This window comes from Eretmochelys imbricata, chromosome 7 (assembly GCF_965152235.1).
Source record: "Eretmochelys imbricata isolate rEreImb1 chromosome 7, rEreImb1.hap1, whole genome shotgun sequence".
In the NCBI taxonomy this organism is placed as follows: Eukaryota; Metazoa; Chordata; order Testudines; family Cheloniidae; genus Eretmochelys; species Eretmochelys imbricata.
Window position 1 is genome coordinate 61,529,977 of NC_135578.1, and position 26,650 is coordinate 61,556,626.

Here is a 26,650-nt window from a genome sequence, read left to right on the forward strand (position 1 = left end):
GCAGCTCAGAAACAAAATGTTCTGTGCAATTGGGAATAAGTTGTCAAAAGGTCCTTAAGATGCACTAAAGCTGTGGTCCTACTTAAATAAACACCTCTGCCTTCCATAAGGAGACAATATCGTTTGACAGTTCAGGAAAGGATCTGGGGGCTACTAATGTGAGAGAGGAACCTGGCTCTCAGTTCATATAGGGTGCTGGAGAAAAGTAGACACTTGGCAGAGGACAGCTCTAGGTACAGTATGACATGAGTCATTCCAGCATTGCCAACCTTGTTCAAAAAATTGTGAGCCATGATTGTAAACAGGTTGTATTCTCCTTTGCCAGCTGAACCTTTTGCTTTCACATCTTCCATTTTTTCTTTGCAAGAATGAGGGCTAGGAACTTTTTGAAAATGAAAGCTGAGCTTCTCAGCTAGGTGAAGTCAGAATTTGGGGCTTGAATACCTCAGAATTTAGATGCTCGTTCCTATTTTTCCATCAGTCTATTGCATAGTGTAGGTTGCTCCTACTGGAATTTTTTTAGATAAATGACATCTTGGGAGAAAATGTGAACAGCAGTCCCTTCAGATGTAGGAGCTTTGCGTACCCTTTTCCTTCAAAATCAGGACTTTACTCTCATAACAGTGCTGAATATGTTCAGTGTTTGAAACTGGACACTATACTCCAGTTTAGGAAAGCAGATCTGGGTATCTGGCCCCTATGAATCTTGCCCATATGCTCAGGGTTCAGCTGATCACCATATTTGGGGTCGGGAAGGAATTTTCCTCCAGGGCAGATTGGAAGAGGCCCTGGCAGTTTTTCGTCTTCCTCTGTAGCATGGGGCACAGGTCACATGCTGGAGGATTCTCTGCTCCTTGAAGTCTTTAAACCATGATTTGAGGACTTCAGACATAGCTCAGACATAAGTGGGAGGTTTTTCGCAGGAGTGGGTAGATGAGATTCTGTGGCCTGCGTTGTGCAGGAGGTCGGACTAGATGATCATAATGGGCCCTTCTGACCTTAGTATCTATGAACTCTGTGTGGCTCATTGCATGACTTTGTGTAAGACACTGAAGTACACTGTCTAGGGTAGCTTTGTTCACAGCGTAGGACATTTCAATAACACTGGAGTATCAAACATGAGCTCCAGTATGGCTAATAGGATTCATTTTTACTTCTAATTCCATGGAGCTACCAGTTTTAAATGAAGCTGCTGCAGCATTTCCAGGCTGCTGCACTGGAGCGATATAGAGTGTGGTGAGGAGAGCCTGTCACAGAACGTACGAGGCCTTGGGTGTAACTAGTGTCTCTCCTATTTTTAAGCTTGTTAAATCTGCTGTTAACTTTAAAGCCCTCAGTAGGATGTTAGTATAACCTGCACTGCGGATGGATTGGATACAGTCATGCGAACAGTTTTCCTTGGGGAATTGAGGGTAGCAGTTACATTTTAACTGGATATTCAAAGATTGTAATGTTCTATAGTTTTGAAGTTCTAGCTGTCCATTGCTTGTACTTGTGAGATCAAAGATTTACAGCACATTTCTTACAGAATGATCGTTTTTTCTAGAGCACTTGGAAATCACTATGCACTTCCAGTGGCCCTTAAGGGAAAATTCTTGTTACCCATAACACCTGACTGAGGAATTATGGGCTGAATTGAAGTTTTTCGTTGCTCAAGGTAACAGAGAGGCGTTACTCTGCTATATAATCAACTAACTCCCGTCCAATGAGAACACATGCAAATATTTAATTCCTCATTGGTTGAAAAGTAGTAATTATTCGGTCTCTCTCAGAATGTTGATTGCGACATTGGTTGTACCTAGAAGATGATCAGTGTTCCAAATATAAGCGTGGATACCAAAAGTTACGCTTCATCCTAAATAAAATTAGCCAGATTTTCAGACAAGCTGAACATCTACAACTTGCACTAATGTCAATGGAAGCTGGAGTTGCTCAGTCAGGCTTTTTTTTTTTGTTAAGTGCTTAAATAAGAATTAAGAAAGCTCGTTTTACTATCCAGGTTTGAAAGTTTAGGCTGCGGACCTTTGCTTTGGTTAATCTTTTCTTCTCAGGTCAGGTCTTAATACCTACTTACCCCTGTTACAGGTAAATAGGCACAAGTCCAGCAGCAAAGTCAGTGGCAAAGTAGGGATACTAACTGCAGTGTCCCGATTCCTTGCTCCTCCTAACAATGAGGCAATGTTGGACTTCAGTCTATTTCATGGCACATTCATTTAACTGGCAGTCCAGACAATGCCAATGCCTAATAAGTGGTTTTGTTCTCAGCTTTAGAGAAGACCCAGTGGTTAGTGTTAGGAAGGTGATTGACAGTTATACATTTCAATATTTTTTAAGCAGCAAAGCTAAATGAAGTGAATGGCTTATCACCTCCATGTCCTGTTAGTGATGGTACTTATTCCTTCACACTGGAGAGGTGAGCAAGTTGGTAAGGGTAGCTGTAACTGGTGGTTGCTTTGTTTGTATAAGAAAGTTTCATGTGCTGTTTGCCAGAGCAGGAGATATGCAGGTCATAAGCAAAAATACATTTTTACAAGCGGAGATATTTGCAGCAAAGTTCCCTTTTATTTTAATTAATTACAATAAAGCATACCATCTTTACGTACATTTTACATTTTCTACTGTGCTACCTAAAAGCTACACTCCAATGTACACATGGCACACAAGTCTGGAGGCATTTGCTTCGAAGAGGAAGTGCCTCTAAATCAAAGCTGAGGCTTTACATAAAAATAGATTTTCCTTTAACTGTATTTCTAAAAAAATACAAAGTAAGGTGAGAAGTGGAAAGAAAGTGGAGTACTGAAGCAACAATCACTCCCAGGTTTGGATGCAGAAGGTTATTTTATCAGCTCATCTGTTGGTGGCACAAATGAAAACTGAGTAAGGCAAACACTTCCTAAGGCAGTATCTTGTAAACATGAGCAAAAGATTTTTCTGTTCATCAGAAAGGGTCTCAAGGCATGTGACAAATCTGACATGTCCCATGGTCACCTGGAAGCCGACCCATTCTTTCTGCTGCATTCTAGTTCTGAAGAGATATCATGCTGCACTGTGAAATGTTAACTCATGGCAGGCTCTGAGAAAGGGTAGTATTCTCTCACCCTGCAGCAGTAAGACCTGCCATCACAAGAGGGTCCTGCTGGGTTGCATGGCCTTTGCCAGTGTGCTTCACCACCTGCAATTCTGGCTTTGGTATCTTATTTGACAGTGTGTTAGCGGCATTCTGTGAATCCTCAAACAATCCTTGTTCAAAAGAATTTATTAAAAGTGTGAAATTATGTTAGAAAAAAAATCAACCTAGTTTAAAGCCATGTTTATAAAAAACAGACTACACTTTCATTTGAATTGCTGCTGTGAACAGAAATGCTTTGATCCCAAATTAATTAGTGTGCATTATTACTCAATTGGCACCTAATAGCAACATATGTCATGAAGTGGTCGCAGTTTCCAAATCTGAAGGAAAAAATAGTACTACTTGCTCTGGCAAATAGAGCATCTTCTCATGTCCGGACTTGGAATTTTCCTGCTTTTGTGATGTACTTGACACCTTTAAAAGGCTTGTATTTCTCTCCAAACATGTCAAGGCGATTTACTTTCAATCCTACACAAAGGGGAACATGAAGAGCAAGAGTTTACATTTTCACACTCGCCTCCCCTTGAAGTCTGGATAATCTGCTTTGGAAATGACGTGAGCAGAGGAGTTTAGTTCTTCCATCTAGCAAGCACTACTGTTCAGTTTGAATTGGTTTCTCTTCTAACCTTTCTTTCTCAGTTGATTTTTATGCCAGAAGGGATGACTGTAATCCTCCTCTAGGCTAGGGCTTCTTAACCTGGCAGTGCGGCCACCCCATCTCTCCTATATTGCTAAGTGAGAGAGAGAGAGATCCTGGTACACAGACCCATTCTGACCTGTTGCATAGCACATTCTGTACAATAGCTACACCTAATAATTCCACCTCTCAGCTAAATAGGCCATTGGACTATAGCAGAGCTTTTACAAAGACATCCACTCTTGCTTTAAAAGTTTTCAACCGATGGAAAAACTACAGCAGCCCTTGGTCAATGCTAGCAATGGTTAGTTACCTTCACAATTATAAGTTTGCACTTATTTCCAAGCTGAAGTTAATCACACCTTTTTGAAAGTCTTTCCTTAGAACTGAGGCCATTAATCCTGATTTGTTCAAGTCTCCAGTTATTCACATAAGCACTATACAGCATGCGGTCATTAGCAAACGCACGTTAGCACAGGTACAAGAGATGGAAAAAAGCTCAAAATAGAGAGGGAACGTGTATGTCTCAAAAGGGCTTTGGCTGGCAACACAAATTTCAGCCGTTCAGTAAGCTTCGAGGTCAGCGCGGTGGAGTCTAGAACGTCCTCCGGATAGGCCAATGCAAGTTGAGCAGCGTTTCAGTAGGTGAGTGGCCTCCGCAACTGCACTGCAGCTCCAGAGGCTGTGCCTGAGTTGCCAGGTTTGGTCATTTGCTATACACCTGACCACCACAGCATTCTGGAACCTCCCGAGGGAGAAGATGCTTACACTACCACTGTCTTCTGCCCTTGCTAACCCACTGCCCTCACTGATCCTCATTCCCACCTCATTAGGTTGTAAGTAATGTTTTCTGCAAGTGTATAATCAAATATATAGAATACGCCTGAGTTAAGGTTGAGGCCCTGTTCCTGCAAACACTTGCTTATGGGAGTAACTTTACACAAATCCAATTGGTTTCACATACTTTGTTTGTAGGACTGGGGCCTGCAGGCTTAATTTTTCACCTCCATGGTTGTATTAACCCTGTAGCCTTCGTGCTCTGAAACTAGGGGAGTTACTCTGAAGCTGATGGAGGCAGTTAAGAACTTTCAATGATTACCAGAGTTAGGAGGAGGAATAATTTCCCAAAATAAAATGGTCACTGATAATCAGGATGGGTTTTTTCTGTGCTAGGCCCACAGAAGTCAAAGACCTAAGGAAAACCATACTGCCGCACACTAAACTCTTCCTCGCCCTGCACCAGAGAAGTTCATGTATGTTCCAGGCAGAAGCCTGTGAAATGCCCACTATTTTGCCCTGGAAAGGCCATGAGAAATGATCCAAATCAAATCATCAAGATTTCACAATCTTCTACTTGCAAGATGAAACTGTTAGTGTTTCAAGGTAACTTCATCTGTTTGAATGAACTCTGCTTTGTGTTCTGCAGATTCACTGGGTCAGCAGCTCCAATTCAATGCTAGGAGACCCCTATTCCTACCTCCTCCAACCGTATTAGTTCTGATTAATGCAGCTATCTCACCTGAAATAGCTAGTTGTTGTATCTTAAACTGAACATTTAGGCTGGGATTCTCCTCTGGCTTGGGGGCTCCAGATTGTAGATTCACTATGCCCTTAAGATTTGGTAGCTTTTGAGGGGTAATTTTGCCAATGTCCCAAGTTAACACCTAAAAAAAAAAAAAAAGTAGTGAGTGAATTTTAGCAAATACTTTGTCAAGTTAATATCTAGCTGCTAGTTTGTGGGTTGGGCAGGGAAGCTAGTCTGTAGAAAAAAATCTGGCAGCTTGACACCAGGTCTGGGCAGGACCCTTGCCTGGATTAAATCCAAAGTGAATCTGCCTTCTTGCTGCCAGATAAGAGCAATGACCAGGGGTCAGGAACCCTTAATGGGACCCATTTCCTTAGCAATGGTGCCTGATAAATAACTCATAAGTCAACAGGGCACGAGAGATAGGAGGGGAAGCAGCATAAAGCTAGCAGGTACCCAGGTAGGAGAGAATTGGAAGGGGTGGAGAGAAGGAAGAGGAGGGATTTGCAGTTAGAAGACCATCTGCATCACCAGGGCTTTATAGGTTCAATTGTTTCACATGACTGTTACTCTTTTAGAAGGAAAGATTAGTACAAAAGCCCTCATTTGGCCCTTCTCTCCATTCCATTAAAGCTTTTAATGTACCAAAATTAACAGGACAAACCATGCTGGCAAAAGGCATCAGACACAAGTCAGCAGAGCTGTAGGAACAGGGTTTTGCGACTGCAGCCTGATCATACATTGAAGTCAACAGGAGGTAGGAATGGACACAATGTGTGCTTGCCTGGCTCTACAGGGGCAGATCAAATGTCCTGTGGTGCATGATAGGCCAGCAGACTATTAAGGTAAATCAAGTTTTGGTTCCAAGCCATACACAGTCCTTTGGACACAATTTCATGTATCTCTGTACTAATACACAACAAGGTGTTACAGTGAGGGGAAGACAGCAAAATTTTCTGTCTTCTTCCCTACTTTTTATTTTGTCTCTTCCCAAATGAGTTTTCCTGAACGAGGGTAGAAAGGGACACTGATCATTTGCATGATTTTACCAACTTGAGAAGAACCAGAAGCTGGATGTGTAAGTAGGTTTTACTTGTGTTTTGGGGCTATTTGTTCCTTCGCCCACCTTCCCTTTCACCTGGGGAAAGTTCTAGTATGTTTTTTCTGCCTTGGGGTCTCTTCACTTTGATTCAGTAGTTTATTTTCATTTTTAATCAGTCTGTTTCTTTGGGGAACTGTTGCTTCTTGCTCAAAGCAAGAGCTAACTGGCAACTTTCTGAGCTTACTGCTGCCCCAGGAAGTGACATGAAACATACAGTAGTGGGCCTTGGCCCAAACCCCATCCTACTACAATTGCTCTTAAGCTTCAAAGAAAACTTTGAGTTCTGGGTGTCAACCCCCATGTGCAAGAGTCATAAGTTTGACTATATCATTCCAACATAGTTCTGAGAAGCAAAATTATAGGTCAACTGTTTTCCATTACACTCCCTGTTTGTTTACAAAAGTTTTTTGGGTGGCATGAGAGCAACAGCAAACATACCCAAATCCACCCCCTCGTCTGCTACTTGCTGACCATTTTGCCTGTTGCAGCTAACGCCCGCCTGGTACTTGCTGTCTTGAGTTTAAAGTTCTGCTGCAGCAGTTACAAGTAAATGTCTTCTCACAGAGGTTGGGGGAAGGGCAGGCACCACCAGTGAAACTGACACAAAGTGCGAACATGCATTAAACGAACTGGAAGTGTGTGGTTCTGTGGTCCCTTTTAGAATTATGGTAACAGATACAAACTGTAGTTTCAAAGAGGACTGTGGCCCTTAAAAATTTACCAGAAAAAATAATGAAACCAGAAGTTTTTTAGATCATCATAAAACTATACTGAATGGTTAAGTTTGTATTTTTGCTAGGGTACGTAAAGCACTCTAGAGTATGAAGCTCTCTCTTGATTTCTTTAATTTTGTCTGCATTGAATTTAAAGACAGAAATAAAACAGTTCAAGACTTACTTTAAGGACGGGATCAAATGTATAGCTGCCTTGCGTGGAAGTAAGGTTCATGTTTAGTACAGCTTTTGGCATATGAACCGTCACAATGACTCCTTCCACTGTCTTCCCCATATTCTGTTTAGGTCCAATTGTAACGTCGAATCTCCCTGAAGAGCTGTTCTCCTTAAAACTGATTATGTGTTTCACATACACAGGAATTGCTACCAAGCTGAAGACAGAAACTGGGAATTAAAAGACTACTTCAGATACATTAGGGCAAATAAAAGTACAGTTTGCAGAGGATTCTTATATCTATCATGGTGTTGGTAGGATAAATCAAAACCAATTTCTCTTGAAAGCAGAAAGTAATACTCTCCTAAAAAAGATCCAAGGGGGGGGGGGGGGGGGGAGAGAATCAAAGTCCTTAAGTTAGTGGTTTGTAATGCAATAGCAAGTTCTAGTGGTGGTGAACAGTTTTACAACAATCATACAAAAAGGTACTTACAGGCAATCTGACTGGACACATTCTCACTTTTGCCTACATTAAAATGAAACCAAGCTTGAAGATAATTGCAGTTTAGTGGAGGTTTGTTTAAAGCCAGTGAAGATCAATGTACTACAGAGAGATAGCGTCTTAATTACAGAGCAGTTTCTAGCAATGGAAACATCAGGAGTTAAATCTTCCGTTACAAGCTAGTGATCTGCCCAGTTGAACAATCACAGCTGAGATGATATCAGCATCTCTGCCAAGAAGGGTTTATTTATGTTAGAAAAACTGTGACAGAGCATCAGATTAAATAAATCTCAGACAGCTACCCATGAACATGCATTTAGCAATAATGAGAATTCTAGTCATTAAATCATAAATCAGAGCAAATTGAGATGTTCATGAGATTATTCCAGGGCTTGTTTAGAGGGTGCATTAGCCCACAAGTGGGGTGTGGATTCTAGTGCGCACTACCATGGTGTGCACTAAATGGCCCATGTGGCACCTGCTGGTGTGTACTAAAAGCTCCCTAGGGAACATTAATAAATCCTGTTTGAAACTTTTAGTGCATGCCAGCAGGGTCCACACAGGCAATTGAGTGCACAACATCCTAGTCTGCACTGGAATTTGCTCCCCTCTTGCATGGGCTAACGCACTGTGCAGACAAGTCCTAAGTGAAGGCTGGATAGCGAACACAAAACTTACTTTTGGGAGCTCACACGGTAGGATATCAGTCTGAAGTTGCCGTCTGGAGGAATAAATGAGAGCACTCTTTCAGACTCCCAACGCTTGAACCGAATACAGGGATGGAAACTGACATCATCCAGAAGCCTTGGGTTCTACAGGAAGCAAGACAGATGTAAGCTTCTCCCACATCTGGTGAAGGTTTGATATCAGTTGGCTTATTCCTTCCTTCCCACTCCAGCCTCCTAGCTTTGCTGCTGCAGAGAGGTGTTAGACCAGAGATGGGCAAACTATCCTGCCCAGCTCCTGAACTCCTGGCCCGTGAGGCTCACCCCTGGCCCCTCCCCTGCTGTTCCCCCGCAGCCTCAGCTCACTGCACCGCCGGTGCCATGCTCTAGGCAGTGAGGCTGTGAGCTCTTCCAGGCAGCGCAGCTGCAGAGCCGGCCTGACCTGGTGCTCTGTGGTGCGCAGTGGCGTGACTGGCTCCAACCGGGTGGTACGGCTGCCTGTCCTGGTGCTCTGGGCGGTGCAGCTGTAGCGTCGCCAGCCACCGGTGCTCCAGGCAGCGTGGTAAGGGGGCAGGGTGGGTTGGATAGAGGGCAGGGGAGTTCAGGGTGGTGGTCAGAGGGCGGGGATGTGTATAGGGATCGGGGTGGTCAGAGGGCAGTGAGTTTAAATGGGGCAGGGGTCTTGGGTGGGGGGTGGGTGAAGTCAGGAAGGAGGGTGGCGGTGGGGGGCAGCCAGGGAGAAGGGGGGCGTTCTAACTCTGCTAGAAATACAACACAAAACAGTTATATTTAGATGGCCAATTGCACTGCTAGGTTTACCATGAATGAAAGAGAAAGATCAGGCATTCCTGACAACTTAATGCAGGAATCAATGACACCTTGAATTTCTGCAAAGACTGTGGAACCTGGAAAAGTAGTGTGAGAGAGATGATTTAGTATACTGTGGTCAGCTTACCAAATATAACAGGAGGTGCACTAAAGAGGACATAAATGCATCATATACAATGGTGCAGATATCACAAGGTTTAGCACCCAGCTATGCAAACAGAAAGTATCATTCTTGTTACATGTGTCACAGAAGGCTTGCTGGGGTATATCAGCTGCAGCAAACAATTGTTCAGGTCCCACCCCAGCTGATTATTGCTTAATCACACAGGATTTGCTACATTGAACATTGCTGTGTCTAAACAGGCATCCTGTCCCTAGCAGTGGCCAATATGTGTTTGAGAATGTTGTGACAATCTATAACCCTATGTTCACCTCTTTTACAAGACTGATAAATTCTGTCTGAAGCATGCCTTCTGAGGTATCATTTGACAACTCATAATTTGCTGATCATAACTGTCCTGGTAAAATGTGTGGCAACACTGTATGTAAAGTTATAAGATTTTACTGTATGATATTACTAAAAGCAGTCACAAACCAGTTCCTCAGTGACAAAAGGCAAACTGATGCCTCAGCCAGATGTCAACAAAATTAAATAGACCATCACCTGGTTAATTGGCCATTTTTGGGCAGGAAAAAGGGTGTGAGCAAGAAATTTACATCTTGGCAAAGAAACAGCTGGAGGTTCCTGTCCCCATAGACTGTCTCCTGAACCCTAGCTGGAGAGGATTCTCAAAGAAAAGGGTAAGTATAAAGAATGGGGAACAGATGCCATGAGCAGAAAGAAAGGGAGAAATGATTTGGGGCAATACCACTACCTGAAAAACAAAGAAACAGCTTTGGATTTAGGGAGGAATCCTGTATGAAATAAATTCAGCCACCAGTCTGATAGAACATGTGAGAAACTTTTTGCTTTGAATTCACTTAGCTTGCTAAAGTTAGATATTAGTTGTGTTCTTACTTTTTATTTTTTTGTAATCAATTCTGGACTTGTATGCCTCATTACTTGTAATCACTTACAAACTATCTTTCTGTAGCCAATAAACTTGTTTTATCTAAACCAGTGTGTTTGGATTGAAGTGTTTGGGAAACTCCATTGGGGATAACAGGATTTGTGAATATCATAGTCTATAAATAAAAATGATGGACTTTAGATGAGCTTGTATCATCCAGGAGAGGGCTGGCTAGTATAAGATGCACATTTCTGGGGAAAGTCTGTGACTGGGAATTAGCTGGTAATTCAAGAGCGGTTGGCTGTAGCACTCAGACAGTATAACTGGGAGTGATTTATTGGCTGGAAGCTGTGTATGAGGAGACCAAGAGTGGTAGCTCTCATAGCGAAACACTGTAAAAGGCGCCAGAGGCTGGAGAATTGATGGGATCAGCTGTTCAACAGTCGAAATTGTACCCTGGGTAATGTCACATATGAAAGCTTCTCCCCCCACCATTCTACTCCTAATAAGTTGTGCAGTGTTGTATATGGAGGCTGAAGCAAGACAAAAAAACATGTGATATGCACAGGTGATCAGCTCTTGTCAGGAAACACTTGCCTGGATTATCCTTGGCTTTCATAGATTGCCATGTTGTGGGTTACTCTCACTGTTTAGTGAAATAAGTCTCTTACATCTGTCATGTCTTGACAGACAAGGCAAGACCATGAGATTTCTTATCTAGCAAGCAACTGCTTCCTTAAATGCCCCACGGGAACAAAAAGGTCTTGAGTCTTTAATGGAATGCTGGGCTTATGTAGCCATAAAACAGAAGAATTAATTGGGGGGTGGCAATGTAGAAGCTACTGTTCACTCATTTTGAAAGGGGCCAGAAGAGAGGCAACTTAAGCTAATATTTACATTAGTGACGTGCCTGAAGAGGAAGAGATACCATTTCAAATGGACATGATTTGAGAGTCTCTGTGTAAAATGAGGCAACGTCCTATGCTATGGGAGGATCCTTATCAGCTGCATACATTTTAATGAAGTCTAGGAGTCTCTCAAGAAAGTGAGATCCTTTGAGGAACTCAAGTCAAATAATCTTGGGGGGGAGGGAATGTGAACTGCTCAGTACCAGTGAAACGACATAGGATTCAAATAGTCTCAGACTTCGCTGGAAGAGGGAGCCATAATGGAAGTACAGATGGCAGTTTTGTTATACCATTACTAACTGGGTATACCTATTATATTTTTTGGATGGTATTGAGCAAATTAGGTGCAATCCATATTATGTATCAAGGTATTCTGACTGTCATGCCCCCGCATTCAATATTTCAGCCTTCATACTGCCTGGCTACTTGGAAAAGAACATTCTCTCAATGTTACACAGAGGCAGATAATGGGGAAGCTGGAGAGTGACAACTTTTGTCCTGCTCATACGATGAGGAGCCTTGAACATAAGGATGAGTTGTTAGCATAAAAGAATAGTGGACATAAAGATCACAGACCAGCTACAGCTTTGGCCTTAAAGAAATATTTTTCCTTTAATAACTGTAAGAAGGTACCAACAGATAAACCATAATTATCTAGATGCAGATACTTCTTTCAAATCAAAAGCTTGCCGAGTAAGTGGCCCAGGCCATATTGCTATTATGAGATTAAAGAAATAGGTTTGTGCATGGTATTTCAAACTGGCAACATAACTTATTTGTTATGTATAAGGCAGCCAGTTAGACTGCTTGAATTCTCTCTAAACAGCACTAGCTAAACAGAATGTTGAAATGTCCTTTGACAAGCACATCTACGTTGACAAGACATCTTACCTGATTTGTCTATAATTGCATCTATTTCTTCAATTACATCAAAATAGGCTTCGTTGTTTGTGTACTTTACCACTGCTCTGCGCCAAGGAATGTTGGACAGCTGTCCAGTGGGAAGTGTTTCACCCATATTGCTACTGCCTGGGAAATGCAGACAATTCAAACAAACAATCCGTTAGAAGGTTTCTTCCAGATCCCACAGTTATGCACCAGAATAAGACAAACCCAGGAACCACAAATTATAAATATCAGGATTTCCTTAATTGGATGATCCAGAGTCACATTTTCTGAAAGAGTCCTTTCTGACAGTGCTCTACTCTGCATTCTTTGCACCTCTAAATATTTGACCTGAGTCAGCAGGAGCTTTTAGGGTGCTAACAACAATGCAGGATTAGTGATTTAGGAGCCAAAGTCGCTTAAGGCACATTTGAATATTTTACCCTCTCGTAGTCAAAATTTGGATAGAAAAATGGTTCTTAACCTTAAAGGTAAATATAGAATAATAGAAGTATAGGACTGTAAGGGACATAGAGAGGTCATCGAGTCCAGTCCCCTGCACTCGAGGCAGGATTAAGTTATAACTAGACCATTTCTGACAGGTGTTTGTCTAACCAGTTCTTAAAAACCTCCGAAGACTGAGATTCCACAACTTCCCTAGGCAATTTGTTCCAGTGCTAACAGTCAGGATAGTTTAGGAAGTTTTTTCCTAAAGTCCAACGTAAACCTCTCTTGCTGCATTTTAAGTCCATTGCTTCTTGTCCTATCCTCAGAGGTTAAGGAAAACAATTTTTCACCCTCCTCCGTGTAACAATCTTCTGTGTACTTAAACTATTATGTCCCTTGTCAATCTTCTCTTCTCCAGACTAAACTCAGTTCATTCAATCTTTCCTCACTGGTTGTGTTTTCTAGACCTTTAATAATTTTTGTTGCTCTTCTCTGGACTTCGTTAAATTTGTTCACATCTTCCCTAAAATGTGGCACCCAGAACTAGGCAACAATACTCCAGCTAAGGCCTAATCAGTATGGAATAGAGCAGAATTACTTCTCGTGTCTTGCTTACAACACTCCTGCTAATACATCCCAGAATGATGTTTGCTTTTTTTGCAATAGTGGTAACAGTATTGACTCATATTTACCTTATGATCCACTAACCCCCAGATCGCTTTCCACAGTACATCCTCCTAGGTAGTCATTTCTCATTTTGTATGTGTGTAACTCAGAGGTTGGCAACCTATGGCACGCATGCCAATTTTTAATGGCATGCTGCTGTCTGTCGGACCTGAGCAGACAGCAGCGTGCCATTAAAAATCCTGCCCGGCCCGCCTTTTTCCACCCCCCCCGCCCCCGCTCTCTCCTTGCAGGGCAGACAAGCTTCCCCCTCCCCCAGCCTCTTCCCCCTCCTTCTCTCCCTCCTTGTGGCCAATCAGCTGATGGCCCTTGCTACAGGGACCTTGGGGAAGAGGGTGGAATCAGGGCATATCCCCTCCAGTCCCCTGCCGTTAGCCGCTCAGGGCAGGGGGCTGGGAGCACCCCCTCACCCCCCTCACACACACCCAGCCTTCTGCCCTGACCCCTTCACCCCCCCCAACCCCAGCCCTGTGCCCTGACTGGCACCCCCCACACATATCCAGCCCTCTCAGCCCCCTGCCCTGACTCCTGCACCCTCCTCACACCCCCAGCCCCCTGCCCTGACTCCTGCACACCCCCTACATACCTCCCCCCACACCCCACGCCCTGACTCTTGCACCCCCCAAATACCCACTCCCACCCTGAGCACTGAACGGGAGCTCCTGCACCCTCCCCCCCCACATTCCCACCTGCACCCCTCACACCAAATGGGAGCTGCCCAGGTAACCGTTCCACACCCAAACCTCCTGCCCCAAACCTGAGCCCCCTCCCTCATTCTAGCTCCTGGCCAGACCCTGCACCCCAACCCCCAGCCTGCTCCTTCACCCCCAGCCCTGTTCTCAGCACACTCCCACCCTCATCTCAGTGCAGAGAGAGAGAGAATGGCTAGAACCAGGGAGAAGGCAGATACCCACTCTATGTGAGCAGGCTGGGATCCCAGACTGGCAGCGGGCTGAGCGGGGCCGACAGCTGGGACCCTGGCTGGCAGGAGCTGGCAGACGGAACCCCAGACTGACAGCAGGCTGAGCCACTCAGCCCACTGCCAGTCTGGGGTCCTGGCCACCGGCCCCGCTCAGCCCACTGCTGGTCTGGGGTTCTGGCTGCCTGCCCCTTGCCAGCCGGGGTCCTCACTGCAGGCCCCGCTCAGCCCGCTGCCGGCTTAGGTGAGCGGAACCCCAGGCCGGCGGCGTAAGATCAGCATTTTAATTTAATTTTAAATGAAGCTTCTTAAACATTTTGAAAACCTTGTTTACATACGACAATAGTTTAGTTATAGAAAATATAGACTTATAGAGAGACCTTCTAAAAAACATTAAAATGTATTATTGGCATGTGAAACCTTAAAGTGAATAAATGAAGACTCGGCACACCACTTCTAAAAGGTTGCCGACCCCTGGTGTAACTGATTGTTCCTTCCTAAATGGAGTATTTTGCATTTGTCCTTATTGAATTTATCCTGTTTACTTCAGACCATTTCTCCAGTTTTTGTCCCGATCATTTTGAATTTTAATCCTATTCTCCAAAACACTTGCAGCCTCTCCCAGCTTGGTATCATCCACAAAGTGTAAGTATATTTTCGATATCATTATCTAAATCATTGATGAAGATATTGAACTGAACTGAACCTAGGAGCAATCCCTGTGGGACCCCACTCGACATGCCCTTCCAGCTTGACTGTGAACCATTGATATTCCCAGAGAGTAGTTAGTTAATTTTATTTAAAAAATTTCAAAGCTAGCTGGCTGTTTTAATCATACCTGTGATGGAATTGACAACAGAGCGCAGAATCGTGGGAGGTTTAATCAACTCTTTTAAGATATTTGATTCCGTTGCCAATGGAAAGCCATTGTCTAACATTTCTTCTAGAAGCTCATACACAATAACCACATTGTCCTTAATTGCAGTCTCAGAGCACTCTCCAAAATAATCCTAAACAAATCAGAGATTACAAAGGGAAAGGATTTTTATTCATAATAAAAACACTTTAAAGTTTATTTTGCTTATAAAACAAACTAATAATAATGCTAGCAAGGGCATTTCTGGACATGTCTTGAATCATAGGACTATTATAGAGTCCAGTGCAAATATGGGTACAGTCTCTGGTTATTGTTCAGTTTTCAGTTCAAGGAATATTCTGAATACACCACCATGTAGGTTCTTCAGTGCTATTCATTGCATCTGTCAAATAGCTTTATGCTGCAACATGGTAAACTGTATTACAAAAATTACAATTGTAACTGGCAGTTTTATTACACCAGATGCATCAGTATAACAAGAATACACAATCTTATCAAAAGGTTGAAGCTTTTGTAAGTCAGTATTTGTTTTGTTTGAAGTGTAAGTTTGCTTCAAGTGAATATCCACAAGTAAAGAAACAAAGCAAACCTTTTGTGACTTTGTGCTTTATTAAGCAAAACTGTGCTTAAAAAAAAAAATCACAGATCACAAGGGGAATCAGATTATTGACAGGGAGGGGTTTGCTACTATTTTTTCCCCCCAACTTGTGCAAGAGACACACACACTTGGCTAAACTGAAAATTCAAAGAATTTATCAGCGACAGACCTGGAATGTATCTGCTACTCGGTGCAGGAATTCAATTACAAAGAGCGGTGGCACTTCTGTCTGTATGACAGACACAAAGAAGATTTTTTCCCGGTAGATGCTGATGAGGTAGTGGTGGGGCGTTGAGATGACAGGAGGCACATTCTCAACATCGGCTGCTTTCTCCTGAGCTTCAAAGAAATAATCACACACAGATTGGCTCACAACGCTCTTCCAGTGCTTCTCCAAGAATATATCACCAGAACAGTTTATAAGAAACAGACTGTGGATCATTTTCTGTTGGAGACACATTCACACATGTTATACAGATGGAAGTGATTTGAAGATTGACATTACCTCTCCTCCCACCTTCCCTTCACTTGGGTGTTGGCTTTGTACCAACATGCACTGTGAATTTTTTTTTTTTTAAAGTTACTGCATCATATTTTGCATTACTGCAGTATTTGCTGCAATTCCTCTACTTAATAAAAGAAAATACCCACAAGGACAGTAAGCTGTCACTGTAGTAAGTACTTAGAATTTTTTTTAATTCAAGGCACCCACACTTTAAGAATAGCTAAGTAAGTTCAAAGTATTAAAGCTACAGTATTTACTCTGTCCAGCTGCACAAACTGTCAACTGATAAAAACATAAAACTGCACTTAAACATGCAGTTAAGTTCAAACTTCAGAAAGTCAAAACAAAGCATCATAGAAATGTAAGACTGGAAAGGTCCTTGATAAGCTTTTCCTAATCTCTAAACTAGATCTCCCTTGCTGCAATTTAATCCCTTTACTTCTTGTCCTGTCCTCAGTGGCTAAGGAGAACAGTTTATCTCCCCCCTCCCTCTTCTCCAGATTAAACAAACCCATTTTCCCCCAGTATTTCCTGGTAGGTCAGGTTTTCTTAGCATTTAATCATTTTTGTTGATCTCCAATTTGTCCACATCTTTCCCAAAGTATGGTGGTCAGAACTGGACACAATACGCCAGTTGAGGCCTTATCAGTGCTCAGTAGGTGGAAGAATTACTTCTTGCGTCTTGTTTAGAACATAACCCTTGGTTCTTCTGTATTGAGTTTTACAAGGGTACTCTGTTGCGAAAAACCAACATAGTTAATCTGTATCAGTTTCTAGGGCATTGGGGATGGAGAGAACAGCAGCTTCATATATCCAGGAAAAGCCACTGAAAAGAAGTATTTTCATTAATCTGGGTGGTTTGTCCAAGATGTGAAATGGCACATCTTATTCCTCTTATTCCTTAAGAAACACAACTCAGCCACAAAAATATTTACATAGACCTGAAACCTCCAGGTTTAATGACTCACCCACAAAGTTGCCCCTCCCTTCCCGTCCTCCCCAACATACCCTATGCTTGAGACTTGTCAGATTACTGGGAAAAGTGTTTAGTTCCAGACACTTTCTGCTGTTCTCAAAACTCAAGCGTCCTCTCACTTCGTTGAGTTTCCAAGTCACTTGCAATGCTCTAACATGGCTTTTAGGTATTGACCAAAAAATGAAAACACAATAGGTTCATCCATCAAACTGGTCAGAAAAGATATACAGTAGTTTTCTAAAGTAAAAGCTGCAATACTAGAAAGCACAAACACTTGAACATTGACTTGTTTGGCCTTTTTTTTTTTAAAAAAAGATATGCTTGCATCTGCACAGCACTGAGGGTTTCTGCATGCCATGGTTTCTTTAGGGTTACTCTTATGGCAGAAGAGCTGTCTTCTCAACAGCCCCCCCCAACAGAACAAAAAACACAAAACACAAGATGTTGTGGCATGTATAGACACTCCTGTACCTGAAAGACAGTTTGAAGAGATCTGTTAAACAGCCACTTTTTTATTTTAGAGAGAGACAAGGTTACTGTTCTGTAAGATTTATTTTATTGAGTAAGATAATTGAGTAAAAGTTGACTGATGTTTCCATCGGAGAGGGGAGTGGGGATAGGGGTGCAAGGGAAGTCAGCACAAAACCCCTCAACCTTGTAGCCAACACATTGGTCTCGTCTTCACTAGGATTTTACTTCGACTTAGCTAACTGAAGTTAAAAACCATCTTTTTTCCTAGTGAAGATGCAAAGAGCAGCAGAAAAACCGGCCACATGTTGTGGCCCTTATACAGGCTAAGAGTCCCATTGACCCAAGATGGAACTTTAGAAGAGGATACTTAGTAATCATCTATGCTACATAGCTGCAGGAGGAGAAGACGACATTGAAGCTAGAAATTAACAGGGTGGATAAGAATGGATTTAAAAAAAAAAACAAATCTAATTTTTGTAATTTAAATTGGATTTTGATTATTATTTTTAAGTTTTTTTCTTTAAAAATAAACCTCTTTAAAATGAAATCTGACTATCCCATAATATATGTTAAATTTATAATCCCCTAAACATTTAAAATGAAATAATGCACTGAATCTTGAGCCTCTATCAAAAACTTTTTATTTCTAACTATTTTCCCCTGATTCTAACTTTTGAGGTCAAGCTGTATATATGGCACAACAGGTCAGCCTATGTAACTTAAACTGTTTCATCTTCAAGATATTTAGATGAGTAGGAACTTAAACTCCAGTCAATTAGCCATATGAATTTTTTTTTCCAAGGTAACCTGAAATCAATTTAATTCAGTGACTACAGTTAATCCATCTGTTTAATAAATCAATTAGTTGTAAATGTGAAAAATGTTTTGATAAGAGAAGTTTATGTATGCAAAACATTTAAGGTTGTTTTGTTAAATAAAAATAAATTGAATATGCTGTGTGTGTAAATAAATTCCAAGTTACCATCATAATGCTTCATGACAAATCATGAGCAGAAAGTTAGTTATCTAGTAAATAAAAAATATTCTGCAACAGTTTCTCATACTAAAAATGTATTTTAATAAGAATCTGAAAATACTGAGCTAGATATTGCTTAAATAAAATGTATATAGTTCTAGTGTACCCCGCTAAGCAGCAAAAAGATGTACCAAATCTAGTATAAAGGTTCTATTTTATTGTAAATCAACATATTTTAATGATTATATCAACCACTGAGAATGTACCCTTTTTAAAGAAAACAAGTATAAATGAAAAAGTTGATTAAAATCGGATTTCAATCAAAGCTTTCCTCTTGAAGTTTTACATTCCCTTGATTTAAATCAATCCATCCTGGAAATTAACACTATTGCAAGTCTTCATTGAGCATACATAGGGTTAACTCATCCAACGTTTAGTTTGTTACTCGAACAGCAACAGAATTTGAAAAAACTGGGCAACTTTTAAAATGAGTTAAGTGTTCTTGAACACAAGAGCCTGGACATAACCACTTGAATCCAGTTTGACCAACCTTGTCTTGAATTTAGCAGGTACTGCACATTAAATCTCTACAAAGTCTCTCAAGATGGCCACACAAGTGCGATAAGTCTAATCAACCACTGTCAGTATTGTTCCACACCAGCACAGGAGACACACATGAAAGTAATCAGCTATGAAATCTTAGAATAGTTCTTGCATGCATTTTAATGTGGATACAATAGCCTCTTTGTTAATAAAGACAACTCCCAATTCACAGCAAATGTAAACAAAGTTGCACAGGAGAGTTTCAATACAAGCAGCTCTGGATCTGGCTACGGAAATAAGAGTTCATCTCTACAAGGGCCTGATTCAAAGCCCAGTGTAGTTTATAAAGATTCCCATGAACTGCAAAAGGTCTTTGGATCAGATGTCTGAATCATGGAGCATTTTTAAACTCTAGAAATTGTCTTGCTGTTAAAGCCCACAGATTCTATGGACCAGCATGTGCTACATTTTTTATAAACATGCATCACTCATACCGAAATGCTGAACTGCTAAACGTTGATTTGTTTAAATTCTGACCCTAGCAAGTGCTCCTGGATCATCCTTCAAATTGACTGTATTACTGCTGTCACAGCTGAGGTAACAAACCCTGGTTATGGACCTTACAACTGCGAACTGGATAGGTGTTTATTTTATTCCATAAATACCGCTGAGTTTTATGACAGCGTTTGCAAATTTCTAAACTTACAATTTCTCTGACTTTCCAAAATAGCTTTACTATTTCAATCCCAGCTTTAGAGTTCCCTTCAAAGGGACATTCTCTCTCACAGCCCCCAGCCCCAATTTAGTCCTCGTGAGAGGTGCATAGGCAATTGTGACCCCACACTCCTGATCTGGAAGAACCACCATGTCTATAAAATGGCAGTTCTGCCTCCCATTCAATCCTAGGCCTCTTTGCTATTACTGTCAACAAAGGAGAGCTAAGGGTGATGTGGACACTTATCTACAACAAACTGGATTAAGAATGATGATTTATTTCACATAGGGCATTGAACAGCTGGCATTTCGATTATCATAAGTTAAAAAGAGGTTAGCAAATTATGTGCTTCCTTCATTAAATATTTACTGCATGGATCATTGGATTGTTATTTTACTGTTTGCTATTTTAGAGCCTTAGTTAGTAGAAATTTACAATAGTCTCTAGTACAGCGGTTCTCAGACTAGGTCAGGACCCTATTTTAATGGGGTTGCCAGGGAGAGCATTAGATTTGCTGGGACCCAGGGCTGAAGCCCAAGCTCCACCCCTACCCAGAGGGGTGGGGCTCAGGCTCTGCACCCCCTGGGTCATATAGTCACTTTGTTGTCAGAAGGGGCTGCGGAGCAGTGAAGTTTGCGAGCCCCTGCTCTGGTATACAAGCTTCATTAGGCCATGCAGCCACCATTTAAATGCTGAATCCTTATCTCTAGTTATTGATCTGTCCAGAATCAGAGCTCAAGTTTTGCAAGGAAAAAAAAAAAAAAAGAGTCAGACCAGGCCTGTTCTACTTGGCAAAGTACTTCTTAACATCAGAGCATAAGTGAAGCCACTAAAAAGCAAGACTGAATTAATCTTTACACCAAAAGGTCAAGTAAATGACACCAGTAGTCACACAGTGCAGAGTATTTTTAGAACTGGGATATTCTGAGGGTAAAGTTCCTGGATCAAAGCCTAGAAATTACACATATACAGCGACCCACCCCATCAAAGAATCATCCGAGTATTTCCACAGCAGCTCATGGATAACCTTCCCAAAGAGCGCTTTGTAAAACACTAGGCCACAGCAGTTAAAGGAGGTAGTAGAAAAGTTCAATATGTAAAGTGTTAAGAGGGTATGCCTGAGAACAATTAGACTGCACAGATCTCCTGGATCTCTACTTTCAGACCTTTATGCAGGAACAGACTGTGGACGTTCATGGATGATTAACTCATGACAATAGCCCAGGGCAAGTCATTCATGCTTATTTTAATAAACTTGCAGCCTTCAACTGGCGGTATTGAAGAATTGTTGACCAGACTGTTGGGGATCATAAAGGGCTTGGGGGAGCAGTTCTTCAGTAAATTCATTTACTCCTTCCTCTCCAAGAGGCTGCAGAGACTATCTGCTCATTTTTTGTCAAAAGCTCAGCTATGTGAGATCCCACTGGGTTCTTTCTGATCACCCTTCCTATACCAAGGGAACGAGGAACCCCCCGCCCTGCCCTCCGGAAACTGACGTGGTTTTGTCCAATGTGTCTTCAATATGCTGATGATAGCGCGCGCTCTCACTCTCTCTCTCAACTTTTGATCAAATCCAGATTCTACAGTTTCACTCTTTTCTTGTTGCCTGGCCACAAGAAAAATCTAGAGGAAAGTCTGAGGAAGTTCACTGGACTGAAGTGGTATGTGTGGCGAGTTCTATGGGCCGTGGTGCCTGGGCACCAGGAATAGTCCTGGCCCAGAGCCAGCTCCAGCAACGTTTGAGGCCAGATCTCTCCCTCGGCCCTGCCTTCTGCCCCTGGGTGCTCCCCCCCATGCATCCTTCAGGCTATTTAAAACGGTCCAGAATGCACGCCCACCACTGGCAGCATAGAGGAGCTGAGCTGCTTCCTGTCTGCTCGCTCCATGTGGCTGCCAGCCCCTGGGCAGGGTGGGTCTAGGTCTACGTGCACTGCTCCCACCCCAAACACCCCTATGGCCAATAGAAAGCTGCGGGGGCAGTGCCTGGGGGTAGCAGCATGTGGAGGCCCTCCAGCCTGCCCTACCTAGGAGCCCCAGGTAAGCGCTACACCCTCTACCCCCTCCCAGAGCCTGCACCCCGACCTCTTTGCCACACACCCCCTCCCACCCCTAAACTCCCTCCCAGAGCCTGCACCACTCCTGCACCACAGTCCCCTGCGCCAGCCCAAGGCCTGCACCCCAGACCTCCTTTCCCCACCCAAACTCCCTCCCAGAGCCTTGGGCAGGTGGGGGTGAAATTTTGGGGGACAGGCTCTGGGCACCACCAAAATTTCTACAAACCTGCTGCCCCTGTGAAGTGGTACTTATTGGTAAGGAAGTAATATAGGGGCAATCACTCAGGGAGCATGCCTATCCTTTGCTGGCATTATCTGCCCCAAAAATGTATTGAGTACAGTGTTACCCAGTGATGCCCTGTGTCCTTCCAGAAAGTTGAGTTCAGCTACACCCAAAAGCAGGAAACCAAGAGTTAAAGTACGCATCACCATCCAACAGTGCTACCTTAGCTCCGCCCTCTGCAGCTGGCACTAACCCCCGGGCAAGGTTTCAGCAAGGGGTCTGCCATAATAAGTACCCATGGATGACTAAAAATATGCCGGTTTGTCCTGTGTTCCACAGATCTCAATTACAGTGTCTACTTGCACACAGTCCAGCTGCAGTATCAGGAGTAGATATTGAATGGTGGGATTAGAAGCAAAGGGCTGGCAGAGGTTTCACTAATATGAGGAAAGATGCAGGTGTAACTCTGGGGAGCAAGTATGCCTCATTTCAGTGAGGAGGTCTGTGTCAGCAGCAGGGCACAGGAGACTTCTTAGGGATTGTCAGCAGTCTGGTGGCATGTATGCATATGTTCCCCAGGGCTCAGTGAAAGCAATCTCAGCAGGAATCTTCAGGGGAAAGGTGAAGAGGTGATAACACTTTGTAAGATTGCATCAGTTTGTGTCAGGTGGAGGTAGCTCCTGTTTGCTCCTCCTAACCTAAATCCTTTTTGCTAAGGCAAAACATAGAAGTGTTAGACTTTGCCCTATGGTGCTCTGCTCCTAGTGTTATGTGCCATCCTGAGACTAGAGTGCTAATATATGTGTTGTTGACATGTTAGGGTATAACCTGAAGAAGGAAAAGCTAAAGTTGTGTTTTGGGCATGGGGTGTTCTTTAACTATAGTTCTTGATATGTGAAGGTTTGAGTGTAGCTGAATTTGACATTTGGGAAGCGCACCAGGCATCAGACAACTTTAACTCTGTGTTACAAACTTTGGGGGGAATTTGATTTCCTTGTAAAAAACAAACAAACAAAAAAAAAACCTCTCTGCATCCCCGTGCTCCTTCACAGTGATTATCTGAGCCACAGAAATCACTGGCTGTATGTCAGCCCCTTCACTGCCCCCACAGCATCTCTGTGCCTGTCCAGCAGCTTGATCCTCCCTCCCCAGCCCTCTTCCCCGAGGGTTGAGAAGCTGGGGAAGAGGATGTAGAAACAGCGCAGAGACTGACAGAGTCAGGGAGGACACAGCTGAACCCATTCTCCTTCCCCACAGCTCTTCTGAACTGCCCTTTCCCTGAGAAGCAGCAGCAGCAAGGGGAAGGCTGTGCCTAGTGTCCCTTCCCTATTACTGGAGGCAGCATGGGAAAGGAAGATTTGGGTTCCTTCTCTTGATCAAGGACTAGTTGAGGCAAGAGGAGGCCCTAAACTCCCTCCTTTGCCCTGGTTGAACAGCCATGGGAAGAAATGTTGAATAAGGGCATGGAGAGAGATAAACTGTAGAACAGTGGCGGATGGTCCAGCTGACTCAATTTCCCTTCCCCTTCAAGTATGTCACAGAACAGGAAGGTACCCCCCTTCCACTGGTTCTGCTCTGTTAGTGCTTTTGAGCTCCCAGAAACCAAAGGTCCCTTGGAAGATGATCCCTTATTCACTAAGAGATTGTAGAAAAGTTACATATTTGGAAATCCAGTTTTTCCATCACAGCGTTAGTCACTGAACCGGGTTTTCAAAACAGTGGTTGGATGATCCCTTACACTTCATTAAGGGTTGTGGTCTCGGGTTCTGCTGGTCCCTCGGAGCACAGCCCTTGGCAGCGAACGTTAGCAAAGGTGTAGAGTTCCCACTCATTCCCTGCACTGCTCCAACCCCTTCCACATCTCTCCTCACTGCTCACCACATTCCCTAGAGCTTCACCAAAAAGTGGTATGAACAGCTCATGCTGCGGGGAAAGGGCAGACACGATGTCAATTAACCCCTTGACCAAGTGATCCAGAGACTTGCTCAGTCCTGCTGCTCAGGAAGCAGGTGAAACCCTGTGACATGGAGAAACTTTCTTCAATTTACAGGTCACAAGAGTGACTTGTCCAGCATCTCAGAAGTCAGTAGTAGCGCTTTGAGCTACTCCCACCCAATCTTACGCTTTTAAGCACGAAAGCTGGTATTATCACAGGAGCTTGAGAGTTAGATTCCCATCTCCTACTGATTTGTGGGATTTGGGTGCTGAATTCCCTTAGGCTACTTTGAAAATCCCACATTTCCACTGAATGGTCAAGCCATCTGACAACTAACTTGCTACCCACAGACAGAGAACACTCCTCTCCCTTACTAACAGCAGAGGGCTCATGAACATGGCCAGTGAAGTCTCACTTCCATCAATGCTGACTAGTGGTTTATTGAAGGGATGTTAAGATCTGGCCAGATGTGGCCTTCTGATTTCATTTATGTCCCAGATTAGCATTAGGTTCTGTAAGGGCTCAGGTGCAGAAGTTCACAAAGCCTCTGTGGTGATGAAGTTTTGGCCCAGTGATGGGGTGTTCACCTGACACTAGCCTAGAAGGGCCAATTAACTGGATAGGCTACATCTGAGGGGAATAAGGTGGCCTAAATAATCCCCTGAATTATAATATGCCCAGTTGAGAAGGAACAGGTGGGGGTAGTAGAGAGCCAGGAAGCTAGCAGCAGAAGGAGAGTGCACTGGAGGAGTCTATAGCCATGCTCTGGCCTTTAGAGAAGGAAGGATGGAAATAAATCTAGGGGAATAGGTATACAAAAAGGCTCAGGAAAATGGAAACAAGGTTTAAGATGGTGCAGACCTTTGCTGCCGATTAGAGGATGCCTGAGGTAGATCATGGAGTAAAGGGCAGACCCAGGTTACCTTACCAGCCACTGGTGAGGTAGCACGGTCTGGGCAATGAGTGGAAAGACTATCAGAGACAGTTTGTACAAAAAGGCTTTGATTCCCTCTTCTGGGGTAAGGACTATACTAACCTGGCTAGAGGGCTAAGCCAGAAAGAAAGAGCACACGGGAGTCACAGAGTTTTGGGGAGAGAAGTGGCAGGGTGCACAACAAGCTGCAGAAGGGGACATGGGACCTGGAAAGAGCTAATCTCCCAGAGCAGCCAGGAGGAGGCGCTCTACCGGTGAGTGAACCGCCATGACCGATCCTTAACTGGAAAAAAAAAGAGATCCCCCCCCGTTCTCTTAATGTTTATCCTGTCTTACAGATGAGTTTTTAATGTTAAACTGCAGGGTGGCTGGTCATGCCGAAGCAAAGGCAGTGTTAAGTGTTTTCTTTTTTGAAGCCCGGACATACTTGAACTTTATGACACTGATGACTCCCAGATCTTTCCTGTTTACTATTCTGACTCCTAGTTTTTCAGTCAAATACCACACACTAATTACAGATGAATATGCTGCTCCTCACAAAGCAGATACGATGGACAATTCTACCACACAGCTTTTGGTTACATTCAATAATAGAGCCAGAGTAACAGATCCTCTGAATTATCAGACATCCTAACAATCAATCATAGACATTGGTACTGATAACACATAAAACTGAACCTCCGATATTTCTAGAAGTTTAACTGCTGCTTCTTCAAGTTACTCCACATGTAGGAGTGTGCCCCAGCACTGGAGTTGGGAACACTTTCACTGGTTCTGTCCAGTAGCAGTTGTGTTCCCTCACAGTCCCTCTTCCCCCAAGGGCATAAAGGACATAGCAATCCCAACAACAGTGTCCTGCTCTGTGGTCTTTTTTTTTTTTTCCCGGTTTTTGTTACTTAGTCATTAGACTAGTAGTTAATGTTTGTAGTTAATGTAATTGTTACTGTTTCATTTGTCTTACTGGCAGTAAGACAATATAAAATAAGAGAGCACAGAATGGAGCTAATGGTGGAGCCTAGATCTCCTGGCTTCAAGCCATGGCCCTCCTTGAGGTTATTCCTCTGACAGACACCCATGGCTATTTGGGGGAGGAGTATAATCTCTAAGTGTGCTTAAACGCAAGTCTGTCAAGAAGCAAAAACACACAAGGAGAGACAGTCCAGACTGACACTTTTTCCTCATGGAAAAAATCCGTAACCGCTTTGGTAAACTCTGAACACAGACCTGGTGGTGAGAGAATACACCCTTGTATTCCCCACCCTTCACGCTATTCTAATCTATGTACAAAGCATGCCTTGTGAGGTATCCTTTTTGCTTGTGAGGTATCCTTTGAAAACTCAATTTGCTGGTATTGTCCTGGTAAAATGTGTGGCAATGTTATATGTGAAGTTATATGATTCCCCTGTATGATATTAAAACAAGTTCCAAACCCCACAGCATTGTCCAGGCAGAAGTCAGGTCTGTCCGAAAGGAAGGAATGTGTGCTTGCCTTAATTTGCATATAAGGAATAAACAGTCATCAAGTAGGGAGAGAAAAGAAGGGAGGTTCAAACAGGTGGGGGAAAAAACCCAGCAGGGACTATCCTACATATATGCTTTGTCTCCTGGGTCTCAGCTGGGAATGATTTTCAAGAGAGGAACTGAAACTATAAAAAAGGGACAAACACCCCCACCCCCTCACCTCATTCTCTGCACCTGAGAAGACAAAATGG

The 26,650-nt window shown here is 43.1% G+C and overlaps 1 protein-coding gene across 3 annotated transcripts in view; it reads right to left on the minus strand.

Annotated features, from left to right (window-relative positions):
- Window positions 1-2,542: 2,542 nt before the first annotated feature.
- AP3M1 (adaptor related protein complex 3 subunit mu 1) overlaps window positions 2,543-26,650 on the minus strand; it is a 44,510-nt gene continuing 20,402 nt past the window's right edge. For 2 of the 3 annotated variants that reach the window (XM_077821646.1, XM_077821648.1), the window contains exons 2-9: window positions 15,775-16,050; window positions 14,969-15,140; window positions 12,087-12,224; window positions 9,269-9,354; window positions 8,463-8,596; window positions 7,292-7,499; window positions 5,287-5,431; window positions 2,543-3,598 (exon numbers count right to left, since the gene is read on the minus strand). In XM_077821646.1, coding sequence (XP_077677772.1) covers window positions 3,498-3,598; window positions 5,287-5,431; window positions 7,292-7,499; window positions 8,463-8,596; window positions 9,269-9,354; window positions 12,087-12,224; window positions 14,969-15,140; window positions 15,775-16,050 — 1,260 coding nt within the window. In that variant the 3' untranslated portion in view covers window positions 2,543-3,497. Of the gene's footprint in view, window positions 3,599-5,286; window positions 5,432-7,291; window positions 7,500-8,462; window positions 8,597-9,268; window positions 9,355-12,086; window positions 12,225-14,968; window positions 15,141-15,774; window positions 16,051-17,118; window positions 17,246-26,650 lie in introns of those variants that run through there. The other variant, XM_077821649.1, reaches the window with a different exon arrangement.